This window comes from Mesocricetus auratus, unplaced genomic scaffold, assembly GCF_017639785.1.
Source record: "Mesocricetus auratus isolate SY011 unplaced genomic scaffold, BCM_Maur_2.0 Super-Scaffold_100006, whole genome shotgun sequence".
In the NCBI taxonomy this organism is placed as follows: Eukaryota; Metazoa; Chordata; class Mammalia; order Rodentia; family Cricetidae; genus Mesocricetus; species Mesocricetus auratus.
In genome coordinates this window covers 104015677-104034950 of record NW_024429190.1, presented here as the reverse complement: position 1 = coordinate 104034950, position 19274 = coordinate 104015677, and the positions used below count along the sequence as shown (strand labels likewise).

At 46.3% G+C, this 19274-nt stretch overlaps 1 protein-coding gene across 18 annotated transcripts in view; it reads left to right on the top strand.

The window, feature by feature from the left end:
• Nucleotides 1-19274, top strand: part of Cacna1d (calcium voltage-gated channel subunit alpha1 D) — a 297754-nt gene that overhangs the window by 132246 nt on the left and 146234 nt on the right. For all 18 annotated transcript variants that reach the window (XM_040746547.1, XM_040746548.1, XM_040746558.1 and 15 more), the window contains 1 exon segment: nt 16697-16836. In XM_040746547.1, coding sequence (XP_040602481.1) covers nt 16697-16836 — 140 coding nt within the window.

Below are 19274 nucleotides of genomic sequence, written 5' to 3'. Positions count from 1 at the left end.
TAATGTTCCGTTCTCCCTTCTGTGTAAATAAAATTCCCCACCTCGTTCTTCTGTCCTAAGTGTTTCAGAGTTTCAGCCGTTGGATAATCTCAGACAAATCAGATTTGACAGTAGAACTGGGAAGTGGTTCCAGAGCCTCGTGTTTCCCTGGGTGCAGAGTCTCTCACAGGAGCGAATGCTGTGTATGTGGGGGGGCCATCAAAGGACAGTGCAGAGGCCCCTCCCCTGGCTCTGAAAGGTGGGCACAGTGGGTGACAGTGAGGTTTCACCAGCCGCACCAAGCCAGTGCAGTGCCTTGGCTTCCTCGGCTCTCTGCTAGCGTGTGGGTCTGCGGAGCCCGTTTTCTCCCTCACCTTCCCCAGAAGGCCAAGAAGTTGACTGATGGGTAGACGTAAACTTTCCAGTGCTTCTTCATTGCTCTAATTTTACTCTCTAATATTAAAACAATGAGAGGCATGGCACTCTTCATCTATGTGTGTATGTCTAGTGTGTATGTATGTATATATGTATGTATGTATGTATGTATGTATGTATGTATGTATGTATACACGAGACACTAATCTCAGCTGTAGACTCCACTTAACTTTTGGAATCATTTTTTACTTGTTTATTTTATTTTTTATTATTTAGAAGTTTCAGAGTTTAACTATGTTTTGATCATATTCTTCCCCTCTCCCAAGGTCTTCCAGATCCTCCCCCATCCCTCCCCATCCAACTTTAGGTTCCTTCTCCAAAAACAAAAACCCAATACAACAACAAAACCCTCTAAACCAAGAAAGCAAAATAGAACATGGTTCCTCCCCACAAAAAAAACTCCACCTAATTGTAACCAAATAAAGTCATACACACACACACACACACACACACACACACACATACAAATCCTTTGTAAGTTCTTTATATGGTCAACTACTCCTTAAGATGAGACCTGTCCTGGAGTGGTTGATATATCCAGTGTCACTCTGTTGGAGAAAACGGAATTTCCCTCATCCAGCAGGTATAAATGACAGTTCAGTTGTTAACCTTTACCCTAGTAGGCAGGTTTTCATTCATATATATGTATATACATATACATATGTGTGTATGTATGTGTGTGCATGTGTGTGTATGTATATATGTATATGTACATATACATATAAGATAAAACAAAAACTATCACTTCAGAGTTAGACACACACAAACCAACAGAAGGAGAAGGGACCTAAGAGAAGGCACAAGAATCAGTCCCACTCGTTTGCTCAATCAGGAATGTCATAAAAACACTACCCTGGAAGCCATAGCATATACACAGAGGACGTGGTGCATGCCCCCGTAGGCCCCAGTCTCTGCGCGTTCATATGAGCTTTGATCATGCTGGATTAGAGGGTCTTGTTTTCTTGGTGTCTTTCTTCCCCTCTGGCTTTTACACATGGAGTTCCCTGAGCTCTGAGGGGAGGGATTTGATGGAGACATCCCGTTTAGGGCTGAGTATTCAAAGGTTCCTCTCCCCACCCCCCAACATAAGTGTCTGGCTGCGGGTCTCCTCCATATTTGTCCCCGTCAGTGCTGCAGGTGGAAGCTTCTCTGATCATGGCTGAGCAAGGCTCTGATCTATGAGGGTAGCAGAATGTCGTTAGGAGTTGTTTTATCACGACATTTTTTTTCTAAGGGTTGCTTGGTTTTCCCTTAGGTCCCTGAGCTATCTCGTCTAAAGTTCTTGGTCACCCATGCAGTGTTGGGTGTGGGCTGCGTCTTGTGGAGTGGGCCTTAAGTCTCTAGATTAGTTACTGGTGACTTTCACAGGCTTTGTGCCTCCATTGCTCTGACACGCCTTGCAGGCGGTATGTCACCATAGATAAAGGGTTTGTGGCTGGTTTGGTATTTGTTACTCCTTTGATAGCATGCAGAGAGTACCTTCCTGTAACAAAGACGCTGGAATGGGAGGGCTGGAGGTTCTGTGTAGGCATCAGCTTGACATCTCCATAACAAATAGGTTGCCTTCAGCAATGGGGCCTTGACATCAGTTTGCGAGGAGCAACCTGTGGTCTTGACAATGGCTTGGGTTGTTTGGGGATTCCCTTTGGCCAACAACTCAACTAGATGGACTCAAGGTAGGAGCTTGACAGCACTGCCCAAGGGGCAGATGTGGTTACAGCAGCTGTGACGACTGGGTGGGTGGTTTTACCCTGTGAGCCACCCTTGTTCTGCTAAATTGAGTTGCTGGATGGGAGTTCATTAGGCTTTTTCCACTCGCGATTACTTTGCATTTGAGGACAGTTTTACGCAATCCTGGATGTGATGGTTTATACTGACTTTCAGCTTGTCCTAGAATCCCCTAGGGAAGGAGCCTGTGAGGGGGTCATCTAGATTAGGTTAGCCCAGGTCATGCCTGTGAGGGGTCATGTAGATTAGGTTAGCCTGTGAAGGGCCATTTGGGTTAGAATAGCCCCTGGACATAACCTGTGAGGGGTCATCTAGATTAGGTTAGACCTGAGTCATGCCTGTGAGGAGTCATCTAGGTTAGGTTAGCCCATGGTTGTGCCTGTGAGGGCTTACCTAGCTTAGGCTAGCCCTTGGGCATCCCTCCATGGGATTTTATTGGTTAGATCAAATCGGGGTAGGAGTCTTCCTTACCTTACAGGAGGACGGCACCATTTCATGGGCTGAGTTAAATAGAACTAGTCAAGTGAGTGTGGACAGTCCCTGCTCTCTGTCTCTTGGCTCTGGACACAACATAGCCACAGCTTTCCTGCCAAGATGGCTTTACCCTCACTCACACCGTGAGCCGAATCAGCTCTTTGTCCCTTAAACCTGCTTCTTGTCACAGCAGTGAGGCAGCAACTGACATGCGGGGTGCATGGGGAAGTAAGCATTTACTGAGAATAAAAGGAAATGTATACTAAAGCTGATCCTTGGTGTACTTACGGCTTTACTGTTCATTAAAGAGGAAAACAACTTTGCATACTAATGGCAGAGGTATGCCTGTTGATTTTGTGTGTGTGGGTGTGTGAAGAATTAAATATTGGCTGCATATCTAATAACCACAAGACATGGGGCATATTCAGTGTTTTTCAGAGTTGACTGACAGTTGGATTTTCTGGTCACCCAGCTGAAGACCCGCGTCACGTGACCGTGCAACACACACACACACACACACACACACACACACACACACACAAATCAGCAGAATTAAGTTCAGAAGCATTTTCAGGGATTATTGGGAAGTCTGTCCCAATCCTAAGTCAAAAATTCATGGATTGATTTGTTTTTTTTAATGCAAACTCAATTCAGCAACTCTAGCAGCAATGTAAAAAAAAAATCAAATAATCAAGTCCAAAGATGTACTAATCTGATATTTACTTACTAAGGCATGATGATAGGGAAATATTCAAAGTTTTTGTTTTCCATAGTTAAACCATGTTTTTTTTTTAGCAAAGCACTTTCTATATACAATAAAAACACTGCGATTCACAGTATATGGTGGTCTTGACTGTGAGCCCAGGTGTCTCCGGCAGTGCTCGATGGCTTCCCTGTTGTGTGGCGGCATGCCGGTCTGTGCAGTTCAGTGGGGGTGTCGTGTGATCAGAACCAAGGCCCCAGGGAGGCTCCATGATGCGGCACGGACAAGCGCTGCCAGAAACACCTCAGGTTCAGCGCACATTTGGGTTCTGAATCATTCTTGGTCCTTGCATGTTTAGACACTTTATACCGTTGGCAAGGTTTTGTGTGTGTGACCTTTGTATTCAATTAATCTTGCCTGTATGGTCACAACTTACAACCCTAGTTGGAGACAGTACAACTGCCTCTAACATCTCTGGTTCTCGGTTCACTGAGATCATTCTGGTGTGCCTTAGGTGGAATAATTGTGGTGGTTTTAATGAGAATGGCCCCCATAGGTTCATGTGTTTAAATGTTTGGTCCCTGCTTGGTGAAACTGTTTGGGAAGGATTAGGAGGTGTGGCCTTGTTGGAGGAGGTGGGCTTTGAGGTTTCAAAAGTCCATGCCATTCCCAGTTGGCTTTTTCTTTTCCCCTCTGCTTGCGGATCAAGATGTAAGCCCTCAGCTATTGCTCCCGTGCCGTGCTCCCTGCAGTGGTGATCATAGACTCTAACCTTCTGGAGCGATGAAGGATATAAATGTTCTCTTTTACAACTTGCTTTGATAACGGTGTTTTGTCACAGCAATGGGAAGGTAGCTAAGATAGCAATCTGCCAGTCTGTAAGAGGTAGCAGACATGAAGACGCTGTGGGACTGTGGTCCTCCCACCAGGCAGGTGCACCCTGGGTTCTTCAAAGTAGAGGACACGTTTTTTTTTTTTGTTTGTTTGTTTGTTTGTTTTTGGTTGATGGTAGGTTCTTTTTTTTCTTCTTCACCTGGAAAATGCTAGCATTTAATGAACCTCCCTGAGTGGCTTCAAGCCACCAGGAGCAAGGCACCTTTAGCACCCTTAATCTTTTCCCAGGTCTTCTCCGAAGAATTCGGCTTTTACACGACAGGGTGCTTGGCGAGCTTTCTCTTTCCCCAGAGCTTTGCAGCCTGTTGGCACCACGTGAGCGGTGGGAGTCTTGCATCTGTTTTGTTTGTTTTGCAGCTTACTGCATGCTTACTGACCATACTGTCAATAGTTTATCCAGGCTGACAGAGAAGCTCCGCTTCCCTGTTAGGTGTTGATGCTCTTACCAGCTTTCCCAGATACCCTCGTCAGAGTCCTGAGGCGATGCACGCTTCCAGCATCTCCCGGCCTCCTGAGTGCTTGTGCTGTTTTCTGATGCTGCTGTGGCCAGGGCTCCCACGGCCCCAGAGTTTCTAGTTCCCCCTCAGTCTGGGTGGCATTGGCAGCGGCCAAAACAAAAGGAGGAGGCAGGCATCTGCAAAGTCTCCTGGGCTGACGCTTCTGAGCGCCAGGAATAACTCAGTCTGTGGACTCTACACATGGCATGTAAACCATAACCTCTTCCCAGCCTTCCTCTCTCTGGCTTGGGTAACTGACAACATGAAAGATGGGAGGCCTTAGCTTTAGCTTCTGTGTTCTGGTGTATGTGTGGCCCGGGTACAGGGATATGAAAGAATAGAAGGAAAATCAAACGAGATGCCATTTTAAATTCAGAAATTGGTAAATTTAACCATATACAAATTGAAAAGCTTTCCCCCAGTTCTGTTAATGTGGAAAAGGAATGATCTCTCTCTCTCTCTCTCTCTCTCTCTCTCTCTCTCTCTCTCTCTCTCTCTCTCTGTCTCTGTCTCTCTCTCTCACTCTCTGTCTGTCTGTCTGTCTGTCTGTCTGTCTGTCTCTCTGTCTCTCTGTCTCTGTCTCTGTCTCTCTCTCTCTAACCAATGCTTGAGTGTGACTCCAGCCTGGGAGGGATGGCTTTCTTGTTGAAAGGAAAATGCTTGATTTTTCCTGTTTGGCAAAGGAGGTAGACACGTTGCAAGGTTTGGTTTGTGTCGTGTATAACGACTATGTCAACACTCCTTTAAAATGATAGGCATTTCAAATTGTCACGTGATATGTGCTCCATAGATTTCCCAGGGAGTCAGTGCAAGACTTGGGAACGAGAGTCATAAAGACCAGATGACCCAAGGAGTATGTCACCCGGGCAGGGCAGCGTAGGAGTTGGGAGGCTGGAGCAGCAGTCCTCATTAAGATGGGAGAGGAGGCCACCAGGTGAGGGACCACCCCTGTGGGGCTGAAACAGGCTGTCGGTTTGTAGAGTTCATCTGGTTGTGGAGGTGCTTGGTGTGCAGGTGGGGATGTCCGTGGACGCTAGTCTAATACTTTCCAAGAAGTTTCCCTGAACATTCCATCCACTATTTCCTTAGCAGGGCCTCCCAGGAAGAGTTCCTGTAGCTGGATTGCCATTCTGTTGGGCTTTGAGATTTTTGTATGTGCATCTGCCATTCCCCTGGAGGATGCAGACAGCATCTTAGCTGTGTTTGGATCAGCCTGGTATGGAGCAGATACTCCCTGAGTGTTGTCTTAAATCAAAACAGGGGCTTTGGATGGTTGGGTAGTGTCTTTGAGGGAGGACTAGGTAAGGAAATGGGACGCTGCCTGCTATGGAATATACCCACCACCAAAGGAACCCAGCGTACTGTGCATTCTTTCCCGCCTGCCTGGTCCCAGAGCTGCATCAGTCCCAAATGAACACCCAAGACATTATATTGATTATAAAGCTGTCAGCTGTTTGCTATGGCTTCTTAATGGCTAGCTCTGACTTAATTATTAACCTATAATTGCTAATATATATATTTCTATAAGGTCTTATCTTACCAGACTTGTGCCCTCTCCTCTCGGGATCCCATGGCGACTCTCCACGCTTGATTGCATTTCCCAGAATCCTCCTGGACTCCTGGTCCCACCTATCTTGCTTCCCTATTGGCCAACAGTGCTTTATTCATCAACCAATAAGAAAACATACATAGAAGGACTTCCTCCATCAACCCAGCATCCCCGACCACAGTGATCAGATGGGAAACGTGACAAATGAGAAGCATTACATTACAGAAGGTGCAGGCACCCAGAATGGAAGGCACTTGAAGTAATCAATTTGGAAAGCTTTGCCTGTGTGGTCTCTTAGCAATAGTGGCTGGCAGGGCCCAGGGATCTTCTGTAGAGGGGCCCTTCATTGATCCTGCGTGTCAGAAGGTGTTTTCTTGGTAAATGAGCCATTTCTGGCAGTCCTCCTGTGTGGCGAGGGCTTTTCCGTGTACGTTTGACTACAAGCCAACCCCACCCGGCTTTTATAACTGAAGAGAATCCGGAGGTGGGTTCCTGGCTTGAGGCTGCACTTGGTCCAGGGGTTTATAAATTTGCAGTGGGGGCCAGTGCCGCCTTCCGTCTGAATGTGTGTGACTGATTCACTCTGTCCCCCCAACTTTTGGCTGAACCTCTCTCGGCTTTTATCTGAGCTCCAGATTTATAGCCTTTGAGAATTAAGTCCGACGCCAACTTCTTATCTGTTGCTGAAGTGCAAATCCCAGGATTAGTGCTGACTGGCCCTGGCTGGTGTGGGTGGGGCATTCACTTGCCCTGAGCCAGCTGCCCAGCTCCCAGGCCAGCCCCTGTAGTTCTTGGAATGAGAGTGAGGGATGCCGTCATTCCTGGGGAATGGGTCCGGTACTGTCACCTGGGAGTTTGTTGGATGGCAAGGACCCTAATAACCCACTGCGTCTGAAGTGGCTGTTGTCTGCTTGTTGGAAAAGCATCAGTTGCCCTCACTCTGCAGATGATCTAGGCACGGACGGGGGCGGGACTCCATCAGCCTCCTCTGCTCCTGGCTCTGAGGCCGCCTTTCTGCTCAGAGACCAGATGTCTCTGAGGCCACCCTGCTGGCCTCTTCACTTGTCATTTCTGGGCACATTGGGGACAACTTCCTAGGCAGGGTTCTCTCCCACCTGGTGGTTAGGGACTGCCCTGGGGGGTCTCAGCAGAAAGCCTCCAGACTTGCAGAGGTTTTTGTGAATCCATGCACGCCCCGTAGATGGGGCACCGTCTCTCCCCCGCCCTTCTTCAGGGCAATGTTTGACCAGGACACGAGCCACAGTTTGCTCCCGCTGCTTTGTCTGGCTGGATTTTCACTGTAACTTGGGTAAACATAGCAGGTATGACTTATTCCTGTTCTCCAGGTGAGGGACCTGAGAACCAGGGGGGAGTAAATAAACAGGGCGATGACACCAGGATTGGCCTCGGGGCGCACAAATGTCATATGAGATTTGTACTTTGCAGCCAAAAATGAGAAAAAGCAAGGACATACTGACGATTGGAGCCCCCCCTTTTTTCTCTCTCATGCAAATGTGCCATTAAACTACCACTAGGGGATCTCTAAGTGCATACTTCACTGGAGCCTGCAGGGAGCCCGAATTAGCTTTCCCTGCGGCCATCTCTGCAGCCATCTAGTTTGGAGCAGAGGCACCCGCCTGCCCTTCACCCACCAGCATTTACTAGGGTTGGCCCTGGTTTATCAAAACGAAGCAGGAGCAGCCAGTGGCTCCCTGGGGTCACCTCTTCAACTGTGTAAGACAGTAAGTGGGATTGTCACAGCACACTCAGCCCACAAGTGTACTGTGACCTCGGGTGACCCGGCTGCTTTTGGCTCTTGCTACCTGGAATGGCTGTCTTTGGGGGTCCCTGGGATCTCCTAGAAGCTCCTGGTAAAGCCCATATTTGAGCTTTGCCTTGCACAACAGGTAAATTGTAGTTTTCCAGCTGGAAGAGACCACCTACATCGTGCCTGTTCTTTTTACGCATGAGAAAGGGAGGCCAGACCCTGTCACCTGCATGTAAGGCCTATCGTGCCTTGGTCTCTTTCTCCTGATCTCATGCATTATGCCCCTGGCTCTGAGGACAGCTACCGCCATTTGTACAGATCAACAGCCTAGTTTTCAACACCAACAGCCTAGTACCCTGCTGGCCCCACCAGGCAAAATACCCACTTATTCTCTTATAGATATTGAGTGTCTAGCCCACTTATTATTATTCACAAATAGATATTAAATGTGTAGTAATGTGATCTGCCCTTGGAATCCAATAATGCATGAAGCAGAAATGACCCCCCAGGCTCTATAGCCACAGTCAATTTTTTTTGAGAGACAGAATTAGAGAGGCAATTTTAAAGAGTTGTTTTAGACTGATAAAGACTGTACAGATTTATGATATATGTTTTCATGTATAGATGTATAATAGAATGGATAAATTAAGCTAATCAACATATCTGTATTTTCCCTGTGTTTTATGACAAGTACATTAGAATCTTCTCTTAGCCATTTCCTACCATAGTGTCCTTTGGTGTTACTCAGACTGTGGTGCAGTTGATTTCCCAGGCTTCCTCCTGTCTAACTGAAAGCCAGCCTCCCTCCGGCCACCGCTCCCTGCTTATTCCTTTGAGTATTTCTAGGTGCCACATAGAGGTGAGGTCATGAGTGTGTGTTTGTTTTTCTGTGCTTAGCCTACTTCCCTGGACCCTGCGTCCTCCAGGTTCACCCACACGTTGCAAACGATGGCATCTCCTTCTTTGGAGACTGCTTTTTCTCTTCGAGGGAAATACTTTTTCTCTATCTGCACATCCCCGATGGACACTTAGGTTGCTTCTACGTCTTGACTGTTGTGTATAGTGCTACAGCAAGCGTGGCCACAACTGTGTCTCCTCGACATTCTTATCTCATTTCCCTTGGTTGTTTCCCTCTTGTGGAATTGTTATATCAAATGGTAATGGTAATTCCATTTTAAAACCTCAGTGGGATCTCTTCCTATTTTGCATATGGCCGTACTAGTTTATAGACCCACCAACTGCACACAAGGATTCCCTTTCTCCATGGTCACCAACAGTTAATCTCTTGGTTTTTTTGTATGATAGCCATTACCATCAGGTATGAAGTCCTACAGTTTGGTGTACATCCATTCATGTAATTTTTCCTTTTGTTGCCTATGTTTTTAGGGTCATATATAAAAGCCTTGGCTCAGATCAAATTAAAAGACAATGTACTGTTTTCTTCTAATGCTTATACTTAATATCCTAATGTTCAAGTCTTTGATTCGTTCTTCTTGGTTATGTGTATGGTGTAAGATAAAGAGCCTGTGTCCTTCTTTTACCCATGGATGCCCAGTTTTACCAGGACGTTTATTGAAGATGCTGTCCTTTCTCCATCATGTGTTGTTGGCACCTTTGTCAAAGATCAGTTGGTTGTAAATGTGTAGTTTTATTACTGGAATCTTGAGTAGAGAGGTAACTTTTTAATGAATTAGGAATACGAATTTCATAGGTGCTGATAGGATGTGTCAGTGAGCTCCAGTTCTGTCTGAGAAGTCAATAAGGGCTTTGCTGGGAAAGTAGTGTTTAAGTAGAGACTTGAAGGATAGGTGGAATTTATCTGTTGAAAAATGGAGTGGAGAGGTCTTATAGAAAGAGGGAACACATGAGGAATGGTTCCACAGTGGCCCAAGGTCATTGGATACAATGAATCAGTGGCTGAGCCCAGGCTAGACAGAAACACATACCTGTACCCTCTGTGCTCCCCCACCAATCAACTACACAGGGCTTGTTTTTAATCCCTGTATCATGACATTGCAGCAATACACATGTGTGTGTGTCTGTGTGTGTCTGTGTCTGTGTGTGTGCATGTGTGTGTGTCTGTGTGTGTCTGTGTCTGTGTGTGTGTGCATGTGTGTGTGTGTCTGTCTCTGTGTATGTGTCTGTGTATGTGTGTGTCTGTGTGTGTGTGTGCCTGTGTGTGCATGTGTGTGCGTGTGTCTGTGTGTGTGCCTGTGTGTGTATGCCTGTGTGTGTGCCTGTGTGTGTGCCTGTGTGTGTGCCTGTGTGTGTCTGTGTGTGTGTATGTCTGTGTTGTCTGTGTGTGTATGTCTGTATGTGTGTATGCCTGTGTGTGTGTCTGTGTGTGTATGCCTGTGTGTGTGTGTCTGTGTGTGTGTCTATGTCTGTGTGTGTCTGTGTGTGTGTATGTCTGTGTTGTCTGTGTGTGTGTGTCTGTGTGTGTGTGTGCCTGTGTGTGCATGTGTGTGCGTGTGTCTGTGTGTGTGCCTGTGTGTGTATGCCTGTGTGTGTGCCTGTGTGTATGCCTGTGTGTGTGCCTGTGTGTGTGCCTCTGTGTGTCTGTGTGTCTGTGTCTGTGTGTGCATGTGTGTGTGTGTCTGTGTGTGTCTGTGTCTGTGTGTGTGTGTGCATGTGTGTGTGTCTGTGTCTGTGTGTGTGCATGTGTGTGTGTCTGTCTCTGTGTATGTGTCTGTGTATGTGTGTGTCTGTGTGTGTGTGCCTGTGTGTGCATGTGTGTGTGTGTCTGTGTGTGTGTGTCTGTGTGTGTGTGCCTGTGTGTGCGTGTGTCTGTGTGTGTGCCTGTGTGTGTGTATGCCTGTGTGTGTGCCTGTGTGTGTCTGTGTGTGTGTATGTCTGTGTGTGCCTGTGTGTGCATGTGTGTGTGTGTGTGTGTGTGTGTGTGTGTATGTGTGTAGGTTCGTGTAGGCTGGTCATGGTGCACGGTAGAGGGTTCTCAGAGGTGGGAAGTGACTTGGAGAGACCAACTGTAAGGTGGAAACGCAAGGATGACTTAACCCCTGGGCTGCAGATAGGATGAAATTTGAGGTATTTCTTAGTCATTTCTATTGTTGTGAAAGACATCATTACCAAAACAATTTCTATCAGAGAAAACATTTTATTGGGGGCTTGCTCAAATATTCAGAGGTTTAGTCCATTATCATCATGGTGGGGATCATGGCATCGTGCAGGGCACTGTAGCAGTCACTAAGGGCTACATCCTGATTCATAGTCGTTTGAAACCTCAAAGCCCATCCCCAGTGACACACTTCCTCCAACAAGGCCACACCTCCTAATCCTTCTAATCCTTTCAAATAGTGCCACTTCTTGGTGACTCAGGATTCAAATATATGGGCCTAAGGTGTCATTCTCATTCAAACCTGTTGTAGGATATTTTTGTGCGCTGTGAAGATGAGTCTCTGCCAAGGCACCTTCTGATTGGTTTAATAAAGAGCTGAATGGCCAATAGGTAGGCAGGAGAGGATGGGCAGGACTTCCTGGGGAGACAGAGGAACTCAGGGGAAGAATCTGGCATCTGTCCTGAGAAATTCACCAGCAAGACACAGGGTGAAGCCAGGTGTACAGTATGGAGGAGAGCCATGTGGCAGAATATAGATGAATAGAAACAGGTTAATTTAAGTTTTAAGAGCTAGTTGGGAACAAGCCCAAGCTAAGGCCAAGCTTTCATAATTTATGAATTTCCGTGTCATTACTTGGGATCTGGAAGTCCAAAGAAAGTCTGACTACATCCAAACCACCACAAGATAAGATGAAGGCAGCCTTTATTTCAGCAATTTGACTGTTTTATTCCAGACTTGTCCTAGGAATAATTTGTAATAGCTTAAATACATTTCTCCTTGTTGACACATATCCTAGGATGACAAATTGTCATATTTTTATCATTTTTCTTATGTCTGGTTGTATTACTTAAGTCCCCTTTTTTCTTCACTATTTTCCAGTAGCACTTGTGAGTGTTTTATGCATTCTGTGTGTGGTAGTAGATACTAGAGTTACAAAGACAGTGAGAAATGGTCCTTGAAGACAGGGAGCTGAGTACTGCAAAAGTATTGGCTGGGCACATGAAGAGATGTGTGGGACAGCTTCACATAAGCCAGGAAAACCTCTCAAGGACCGGGCTCATGTGGGTGGATGAGAAAAGCCAAGGGGTGAATGTCACTGGTCTGCATTGGCCTCCGTAGCCCTCTGGCAGCCACCTGGGGGCTCTGAGGGTAGATAGATGCTAAGCTTTGCCAAGGAGGAAGCAGCTCAGCATGGATGGATAGATGGACAGGCAGACAGATAGATGAATACCAATGCCATAGCACACGGTAAAAGGATCATGGAGAAAAGAATGAAGTATTCTGGCATCTCCCAGTCCCTGCTAGTTGATGGTTTTGGTTTCGTAAAGGCCTTTGTAAATCTCAAAGGCCTTTGTAAGTCTCAGATTGGAAATTAGTTCTGAAATTATTGGCTTTAGAGACTGTGCTACTGTTAACAAGCTGCTGTCTAAGAAGATAGACCAAGTTCCAGAATTAGATTTGAGGGCTGGGAAATGGCCGGTGGGTTAGGTGCTTGCTGTGTAAGCAGGAGGGTCTGAGGTTGATCCCCAGAACCCATGTGAAGAATCTGTCATGTTGATAAGCACTTGTGATCCCAGAACTGGGTGGGCAGAGATAGCTGGATCCCTGGTGTCCTCTGATGAGCAACCCAGTGGGTGTGCTCCAGGCAAACCATTAAAAGGGGTGGACGGCTCTTGAGGAAGAATAACATTTGAGGTTGATCTCTGTCCCCCATGTGCATGTACATACATATGCGCCTATACATACATGCACCCACAAGAAACCCTCACCCTCCATACTAAAACACAACAAAACGAAACAATTAGATCTGAGCCTGTATTTCTCTGATAGTTTAAAGTCTCCTGGAAGACTAGGGCCTCATAGAGAATGGTTTCAGATGATGCCTTTCTAGAGGGCAGTTTGACTGGCACTACCCACTCAGGACCTCCGGCCAGAGAGAAGATACCCCTACTTGCTGGGCATGACTGAGTCATGTAGGTCTCGCTATACTTGGCAGCTGGGGGGTTGGAACCATGAAGTCTTCCTGTTTAGGTGGTAGGGGTTACTTATCTGATACTGCTTTGGCCCAGGCTTTGTAGAGAAGAGTTACCACATTCCAAATCTAGGGGTTCTCACCTGTCTTTCCCCAGCCTCCCCTGTCTTTTTCTTGCTGTGGCTTCATCCTCGGTGCTCTCATCCGTCCCTGCTACAAACCTCTGTGCCTCTGTGCTAGAGGTCACCCGACTTCTTGGCCTCCAGGCTTGCTCCCATGTTGTTTGTCTTTCTTCTTACCTTCCTTTGAAAATCCTCTTTCTTTCTTCACAGGAGCAATCCTTTTGAAGCAGGTAGTTGTCATACTTCTTCAATTTTTGTTTTGTAATAGAATAATAATTAATAATAACAATGAATACTCAATTTATTTAATGTAGAGATACCCTTGGAATCTTTTGTAATGTCAGAATTGAAGACTGGATGTCATTGCCTTATAGGCCAACTGGTCTACCAGGCTGTGCTTGTTCATTTGGCATTTGGCAGAATCTCTGTAACAAAGAACCGTATACAGCAAGCTTCTATTTCTTACAACTTGTTCCCCCAAGTAATTCACTAAAGATTTTGGAAAGAGAAGCCAACATCTTTAAAAAAGGAGGGTGAGGGAAAAAGGGAGGGATATAAAAAAGCCCTTCAACCATTCAGTTATACTAACGGCTCTCGTGTTATTGTGGCACAATTACTTATAAATAAAAGGCAGAGGGAAAAACAGTGCATTTGGTAGGTGTACTCTCTGTTCTCTGTCTTGTTTTTCTGGCTCTGAAGTATGGTGCTGTCTTGACGTAGGGATGTAACTGCTATGAATATTGATGGCATGGCAGCCAAAGCTTTTTTTTTTTCCTGTCTGGCCTAGTAAATAAACCAGCAAGGATGAAAGGGAAGAGGAATTGTCAAGTCAGTATGCTGTTTTTAGATTATCTCGTTCTCTTAGAACTAGTAGTCTTGAAAACACATTGACGATGCCCATTTGGTGATCGGAGCAGCTCTGAGTACAGCAGGTGGGTATTTTCAGAGATTGGGGCCTCTGGTTAAAGCCACAGAATTCTTTTCTTTGAGCTTTCAGAGTTTACATTCCTTCCTGGATCTCTACAGACCTCCCCGTGCAGAGTCTAGCCCTGACCCTCACTGTATGCACTGTATTGTAAGCGGGAGATTGTGTGGTGTGTTCCCTATGAGGGTGTCCACCTAGGATATGGCAAGGAGAGGACGAGGAATCTGGGTTGCAGACAGAGCAGAGACCTGTAGATCCATCCACATGTGGCTTGTGGTGATGGCTGCATACGTACTGCTCTGGGCATCTTCAGGGCTGCCTAGCCCAGAGGATCTGAGTGTGTGAGGGAAGTAAAGGGCAGCGGTGGGAAGGATGACCAGGAAGAAGTGGGAGGGGGAGGGGTACGCGGCATGAGCCAGCTGAGAACGTAACCTGTTTGAAGGAGCAGAGGTTATGAATGGGTCTGAGTTAGGGCTTTGACATCATAAACATACTGATGCTGACCAACTCAAAACGGAGTTTCTTAGACAGTTTTGATGATGTTGCAGGGGTCCAGAGAGCACTGGAGGGTTTTGAAGGGATAGAATCCAGGTCTGCCTAGGTAGCTCAATGGGTGGGGATGCTTGTTGCCAAGTCCCATGACCTGAATTCATTCCCCTGCACCCATGGTGGAAAGAGAGGATTGATAACCGCTTGTTTTTTTCATTGACCTCCACATAAATATGTACACACTGTGTGTATACACATACACATACACATGCACTCACACATGGGCAGGGGAAGTTAAGAGCCAAGTTGGTCTAGGGTTAAGGAAAGCAAAGTTGGTCAGTTGGCTTTTATGCAACCTGAGGGGTCAAAGGGGTAGCCACTGTCCTGTGTATAGTGTATATACTATAGTGTATAGTGTATAGGCTGCAGTTGGATATTGCGCTGTTGGCCCGAAGGGAAGATGTTGGTGGACAAGCCATGAAAAAGTTCTGTTCTGGGGCAGCCAGAGACAGGAGCCAGCTGTCTGGCGGCAGAGGCCTGCAGCCTAGGGGCACCCCAGACAACGTTGGCACTGAAATGCAGAAGAGCGCTGCAGCTTCTGCAAGCAAACGTGTGCATAAGTGTAGAGATATGTAACATGTTTAGGAAGGCAGGCCTGTAGGAGTCACCCCGAAATGAATATTTTAAAAAGGCGACTTCCAAAACAAGAAGTTCCTGTGCAGAAGAATTTCTTTTTAAAGGCATATATTAGCATTCATAAATACATGTCTGCCGTAGTGGTCACGTGTGACAGCGGTGTCTGCCTTCTCCTGTGTGATGGAGGGGGGAGGGCACAGGAGCTATGGCTGGGACCTGAAGCTTCCGCACAGGTGGAGAAGGGCTCACCCACCAACTCTTATGATTTTAGTGGTTCTCTGTGTCCATGCCTAAAACTCCCGTGTCCTCCACCGGACCAGAGGTTTCAAGAGTGGGACCAGAGTTGGGATGTTTTTCTAATCCTCTCTCCTCCTGTGGTGTCTGTCATGGGGAGGAAGAGCTCACTGTTTCCTGAGCCAAATTGGGTGTAGCCTCCTGTAACGGGCATGTTAATGAGGGAAGTGAGTCTAAGGATTAGGGGGCTCTAAGGATGATAGTAGCAGAGAGCTCTAGAGCCCACAGAAGAGCTCTCGTTGAAGAGTTTTTGTTTTTTTGAGTAGATTGAAGTCAGAGGATGCTGCTTGGTTACATGTGACCCTATCCATCTGGGTTTCTATCAAAATTGGGGCTATATAAAGAAAACATTTATAGAAGGAGGCCTACATGTTTAGATCTGTTGATTGAGGTACCCTTTTCTGCTGGTGGAGTCATGAGGTTGGAGTTGCCGAGGTTTTAGCCACCAGGCAGTGCTACAGAGGTATGTGGCAGACAGATGGGAGCAGCCACGGGTACTGAGATGGAGGCGGGTCTGTACCTGGGAAGGTTGCTTGGAGGTCATCAGCAGTGCCAGCCAGAAAGAGGAGGCATGCCAGTCACCAGGCTGCGCCCTCAGCATCTGAGTTTGCTGACCCCCACCTGTGGGTGAGGGCAGTCCGATATAGAATAGACTAGGTACTTGTCCAAGGTCACCTTGCTACTCAGTAACAAACTGGCTTTAACTTGAGGTGTCAGAGGAAAACCCAAGAAGAAATAAGGGTCAAGTCCATTATGACCTCGGTTATTTTCCAGGGGCTGTTCTGTTCAAAGTCATTGTTGGGATGTTTGTTTCATCCTTGTGCTTTTCTGGGCCTGATCTGGAAACATGCTGTGTTGTGCAAATGTGTGCAAATAGAAAACATGCCCGTTATAGCCTAGGCAGACTCATTGCGCATGCATCAGAGCAGGGGGCAGGATGCAGTAATGCAGCCTGGAATGGTAGGATTTAACACTTAGCAGCTTATGGGAGATTGACATGCTTTCCCAGCCCAGGTGCAGGGTAAGTGGTTCCAGTTCTTGTGATAAAATTGTAGAGGGAAACGCTTATGTCTCTGAGCTGTTGGTTCTAATGCTTGTTTACTTATTTTTTTAATTCCTCCTTTCACCCGTGGTACATTTGTTTCTCTTTACAGGAAAAAGTAGAATATGCCTTCCTGATTATTTTTACAGTGGAGACATTTCTGAAGATTATAGCGTATGGATTGTTGCTGCACCCTAACGCGTATGTTAGGAATGGATGGAATTTACTGGATTTTGTTATAGTAATAGTAGGGTAAGTCCCTCTTGCTTTGGGGAAATGTTTGTGGGCTGGGTGGTAAAGGGTACATATGCCTTTTTGGATAAGATGGGCGTTCATATACCAGTAATTGCACCGGGCCCTGTCAGGAGTTCTATTTGATGCCGACAGGACAGAGTCAGGAGTGAAGCTGTCTCTTGACTGGTATTATGGTTGGGGAAGTCAGTAACACTCTGTTGGAGGAGGTCTAATGAGAGATGATTCACCTCACAGGGCCTTGAGTCTCCACAAATAGACCTGCCCTGGTGGTGGGCGGAGTCGAGCGAATGCAGCTCCTAAAATTTAGCACCCTGCTAGTTAAAAATGTGGGTATCATATGATAAAGCTTTCCAAGCAGCGGGGTACTTAGCTGTTTAATATCCCTTGAGCAAGGCTATTATGTTTTTATGCTGACTTGTGGGAGAAGCTCTGGCATGCCATTTTCCCATTTTAAATAACAAGACAAGTGTCTGAGTACTGTCATATATATGGCGTAAAATAAAATAAACTAGAAAATGCGGTGAAGCAGGTTCATAACCCTATTGCAAGAGGAAGACGCTGGTAGATTTAGTTCAGGGAGGGTGTTGGAATGAAAAGTGGAGGTCTGTGTCGCTTTGTTCCTTCCGCACCTGGAGAGGCTGCCAGCAGAGGGGACGTGAGTCGGAACTCCAAAGCAAATGCCCACCCAAGGAAGACAGTATGTAACCCTGATCTGGGGCTGTATGAGCTACTCCTAAAAGTATGCTCGTTTTCATCAAGAGTGATTTTAAAGATGCATTTGCTTTTACTTCTTATGTATCAGTGTTACACCTGTGTGTGTGTGTGTCTGTCTGTCTGTCTGTCTGTGTACCACGTGCATGTCTAGTGCCCACAGGAGAGTGCCGTGTCCCTCAAAGTGGAATAACAGATGGTTTAGAGCCACATGTGGGTGCTGGGATTCAAACCCAGGTCCTCTGCAAGAGCTACAAGTGCTCTTAACTGCTGAGCCACCTCTCTGGTTGTGAGAGAGCTTTCAAAATTGTCTCTCTGCCTTCATGCCAGCAGCTCTGCTCAGCTGCCTTTTGCCGTTAACCAAGCTGAGTTATCTTTTGGACTATCTCTTTGTATCATGACTCCTCTGGTTTTTCATTGGAGATTACCTTTTTTCTGCCTGTTCGGAGGGCCGCTTAAGTTTGGGGATGTCCTTTTATACTAAAAAGGGGTAGCCCATTGGATGGTTAGACTCAAGGGGAAGAAAGTTAGTTTTTGCAAAACTTCCCATGGTACATTGGCATCTAAGGCTGCATTGCAGAGGTAATGCATCTGAAATGAATGGGTAGCAGGTAGGCATGAAGGCAAATACCTCCTCTTACTTGGCACATCTCTCAGGAGTGGTAAGCTGCAGCCTGGGGAGGCCTCTGGGCTCTGTAAGGATCTTGTATCTTCCCTGCCACTGACTTTTACTCAGCTAGAGAATGGAGACTGCTTAGCTTCATCCCCCCCCCCTTTCCCACAACAGCGCAGCACAGGAACAGAGAAGCAGGGTTAGGAGATACAACTTCAGGAGACCCGAGAAACATGAAATGGGAAGGGAGAGAACCAGTCAGAGAACAATAGAGAGAACGTGTGTGCCTTGGGATCCTCTGCAGTTCAGGCTGAAACTAAGCTCCGTTCCATGAAGCCAGGCAAAGAAGATTGTTAGGGAAAAGAGAAAGACAGAGAGCAGGAACTATAAAATAAATAATAACCAGAGTGTGCCTAAAATTGAAAGGTGTTTGTCACCCAAATGCACAGAGTAAGTTACTGCATTGAACACCCTGGACTGTCAGTGGACATCCCAGAAGTAATGGAATCAACCTGCATCCAGAGTAGAGTTTGGTAAAACTATGGCCAGGGGACTAAATCCTAGTCCATCCAGCCTGCCACCTACTTTTATAAATAAAGTTTTATTGTATCATAGCTGACTCATCTGTTGACATCATCAAGTTGAGGAGTCCAGGTCTATAAAGCCTTATAATGTTTACTGTCCAGTCCTTTACAGAAAAAGAAAAAAATGCTATCCCTGCTCTAGAGTAAAGACTCCTTGAAGCTTAGATAACAGTGTTTGAGAAGGAGCCTGAAGGAGAGAGAGCTGATAAGCACGTCACTTAATTACTTACAAGACTTTTCAAAGGAAAAATAAAATCTGTAAGTCATTAATATTGGAAATATGAAGAAGTGTGACCACTAACAGGAGGAGAGTCTATGACTAGAAACAGACCCAGAAACTACACAGATGGAGGCAAGGGACTTTATAAGGTTTTAAATACAGTGGCTACGATTGTGACTGTGGACTTAAGATGACATACGACTGCAACAGGGAAAGACAGAACAACATGGAAGAAACAAACACACAGAACCTGAAGTTTTGAAAAGTCCGTCTGAAGTGACAAGTTCCCAAGATTGGCTCAGTAGCA